Below are 3,342 nucleotides of genomic sequence, written 5' to 3'. Positions count from 1 at the left end.
AAAAAAAAAAAAAAAAAAAAAGGAGGCAGGGAGGCAGGATAAAAGATACAGTTACCTAGATCTCTTTGGGCAAAAGGTTTAGATTTTTCAGATGATCTGCAATAAATAGCACCTCCAGGTCCTTGGTTCACAGAGACTTGGTTTGGATCTTCTGTAGGTGGTACCCGACCCCAATTTGCGGTGCGTGACTTCATGTTTTTAGTACGGGGTTTCTTTGATTTGCCAGACCGCCTGGATGACGACTTTTTAGATTTTGAAGATTTTGGCTTGTTAACTATGGTCATTGTTCATATCTGTAACAGAGGAGAAAGTTCTGGTTGATGTAAGAATGGTAAGAAGCATTCCAGAAAGAAAAGAATAGTAGAAATCCTGTGACTTAATCTCAAAGAAATAATTTTAAGAACGGAATAGCTGATCTGAATGATAAAAAAACAAAAACAAAAACCCCCAAACAAACAGAAACTAAACACACAGCGTTTTCCATCAAAACTGGAGCAGTTAGTTTTAACTTCTGTAGAGCTGGAGACCAATGACATTTCTGTCACTTTCACAGGATTTTAATCCATAACAATTTTGAAGTCATTTTTTACAACACAAAAATACACACGACATTCTCTGAAGGGGATCAATTGTTTATCCATTGCCAGTGTCAGTAACAGAACACTCTTAATTTACAGCCATCACTGTTCTGTTTTGTACATACAAAGTTACCTGCACTGGGCTGGTACTTTAATCACCTTCTTTCCAATGTTCATTTTCTATCTCACTTTCTACTGCATCAATTGCGATGGGTTTCTTGTCATTCTATAAAGTGCATAATTTTTAAATACAACTTTAATATCAGTTTGTGATACTAAGTTAATTTGTGAGGGCTATTCAGCCTGTCTCATGAGGTCCCTTCTTCCAGGCCCAGAGGAGCTGCAAGCAGCGGCACATTCAAGCCCCGGCTCAGTGAGGTCCCGAAGGAGCAGTTCAGCCCAGCTTTGCCCTCCTGGGAACCACATACCTCAAGAATTCAGAGGATGGGGTAGATCTCAGAGAAATCTTGGGAAAGGAGAGCAAGAAAAGGGTTGTAAAATTATTTCTGCCTGGGTTTCTTCTGCCCTTCCAAAAAATATTTGTTTGGATACACTTTTTGGCAGAAATACTTGTGGTATTTTTGCACTTATCACACTTACAACTCTTACTATAAACTGAAAGATTAGACTGAAAAACATCTCTATTTTTCAGTTCTACTTAGTGCAATTGCACTTTTTTCCTCTAAAAAGCAAGAGAAGAATGTAAATTATAGAAAGGAAACCGTGGATGTAACCCCCACCCCCAAAACCCCCAAAACCTCAAGCCTCAAGGACAAAGACAATAACTGATATTAAGTCCTTTTTAACTGGTGGGTTAGGTTTGAAGATGCTACCTCTTTAAATAAGTGTAATTCTGAGAAGCTGAATAATGAAACAATATATTATCAATTTCTGCAGGTAAATTTTTGATAGAAGTTTGTGCACTATCTGGATGTACCGTAAAGGGCCTGTTTTCTAACACCTTAACTGAGAGTTTAAAGGATAAGCTACAGTTTATTATACTGAAATGATTGAGACAACAAAGCATAAAGTGGTTTCAGATTTATGATGTAATGACTGATAAAACTTAAGACAGGTTAAACAAAGCAGAGTAAATTAGAGTACTTATAGTCCCACAAATGACAAATTATGTGCTCTTTAATTAGAGCTTTTTTCCTTTAAAATTTCAATATAAAATGACTTTAAAATCCATTCTATTCACAGATTATCAAACAGGTCCACTATGCTACATAAGGGTTTATTTGCTTCACTTCTTGGGTGATTTTTCCTTGTACTCATTGACAGATTTAAAACATTATTTGTAAACAGTTTTCCATTTCTAAGAAAAGAATACACAAAACCGAAAACTTCTATCTCATTTAACTGAGAAACGAAGACATCCTTGTCCACATGGAAGATTAAGATGACAGTTCTTGGGCTCAGGGATTTTCAGATAAGATCCAAACTTCAAATTGCAGCTATTAGCCAAGTGACATCTCCTTTTCTTAAATGAAAGGAAAAGCGTTTGAAAAACTTTTTAAAAAACATATTTGAGGAGGGAAGAAGAAAGAATCAACACTGCAGTGAAAAGGAAAACAGAAGAACATTATCACAAGAAAGCCTGAGTGTTATATTGAACAGCAAGGTAAGTCTTAGTTATTCGTAAAATTTATTTTTGATGATCGATACATGACCGGATAACAAGTACTATACAACAGCAATAAATCAGGTCCAGCACTTTTTCAAAATACATAGATTCTTATTGTAAGGTAATTCCTAAGTTGGATATATCATCTCTTTGACAAACAGGCATAAAACTACGAACACTGACAGTGGTGCCTATCCCACGTTGTGTTCCTGCACCACCCTGAACATAACCCCCAGGGCATGTGCCCAGGTACGTTTATTTCCCTACACACTTGTCCTTGCACACTTTTCCCGGTATAGCGTTGAAAAGGAAAATAGATTTCAGTAAGACAGATAAAACAGTTACTTTCCTCCAGAAGAAGTTTGGAGTTTTGCATCAAAATTATTTAGGCTTTATCGCAGTCTCATCGCAGACCGCCGCCGGTCTAACCTGGTTCTAAGCATTTATGTGTGGCCTCCAGCTCCCATGCAGCCACAGCCCAGCAACGTTTCATACACAGTCACTTCCAAGAACGGAGTTCAGCCGGCGCTCAAGTAACCGAGTAGACATTAAGCATGTATCTTGTTACAAAACAAACATTTTCAGCAGTGAGAGTAAAAAATAAAACACACACGCACGCAAAAGGAAAAACAAAAACAAAGGAGCAACCGAAAACTACTACGGTATACGTATTAAGACTATGCACATGTTTACATTTGTGAATTACAAACTGTAGCTACAAACGACAAAGCAACCATAAGCAAAAAAACCCCAAACAAACAAAAACCCCCAAACCGAAAGACAACACACTAGTCTTAGTTTCGTTCAAAAAAAAATAAAAAAAAATCCAGTAACCAAGCCAGGAAACACAGAATTAATTATCCCTTTACCCTAAATTGGAAACCAATCACGGAGAAAGCGACACAGCGTTAGGCATCCGCCGAGGCGTCCCGAGCTCCCGCTGCCACCGCCGCGCGGCGCTTCTGGCTCGGGCTGGGGCGCAACCGGCTCCGCCTCGCCGCCCTCCATTGTGAGGACACAACGCTACCGCGGGCAACCGCGCGCAGGGCGAAGCGGCCGGCTCACTTTGCGCCCGCGCGCAGGGGGGAGCGGCCGGCTCACTATGCGCCCGCGCGCAGGGGGGAGCGGCCGGCTCAC

General features: G+C 39.9%; 1 protein-coding gene across 6 annotated transcripts in view; it reads right to left on the bottom strand.

Annotated features, from left to right (window-relative positions):
* The window catches only part of USP42 (ubiquitin specific peptidase 42), a 19,590-nt gene extending 16,263 nt beyond the window's left edge, over positions 1-3,327 (bottom strand). For 3 of the 6 annotated variants that reach the window (XM_026083223.1, XM_026083226.1, XM_026083228.1), the window contains exons 1-2: positions 2,635-3,327; positions 56-293 (exon numbers count right to left, since the gene is read on the bottom strand). In XM_026083223.1, coding sequence (XP_025939008.1) covers positions 56-284 — 229 coding nt within the window. In that variant the 5' untranslated portion in view covers positions 285-293; positions 2,635-3,327. Of the gene's footprint in view, positions 1-55; positions 294-711; positions 734-2,634 lie in introns of those variants that run through there. The other 3 variants (XM_026083224.1, XM_026083225.1, XM_026083227.1) reach the window with 3 other exon arrangements.
* Between the last annotated feature and the right edge of the window lie 15 nt (positions 3,328-3,342).

Source organism: Apteryx rowi, unplaced genomic scaffold (genome assembly GCF_003343035.1).
Source record: "Apteryx rowi isolate R43461 unplaced genomic scaffold, aptRow1 scaffold_6, whole genome shotgun sequence".
In the NCBI taxonomy this organism is placed as follows: Eukaryota; Metazoa; Chordata; class Aves; order Apterygiformes; family Apterygidae; genus Apteryx; species Apteryx rowi.
The sequence above is the reverse complement of the archived record's forward strand: the minus strand, read 5'-3'. Positions and strand labels throughout refer to the sequence as shown.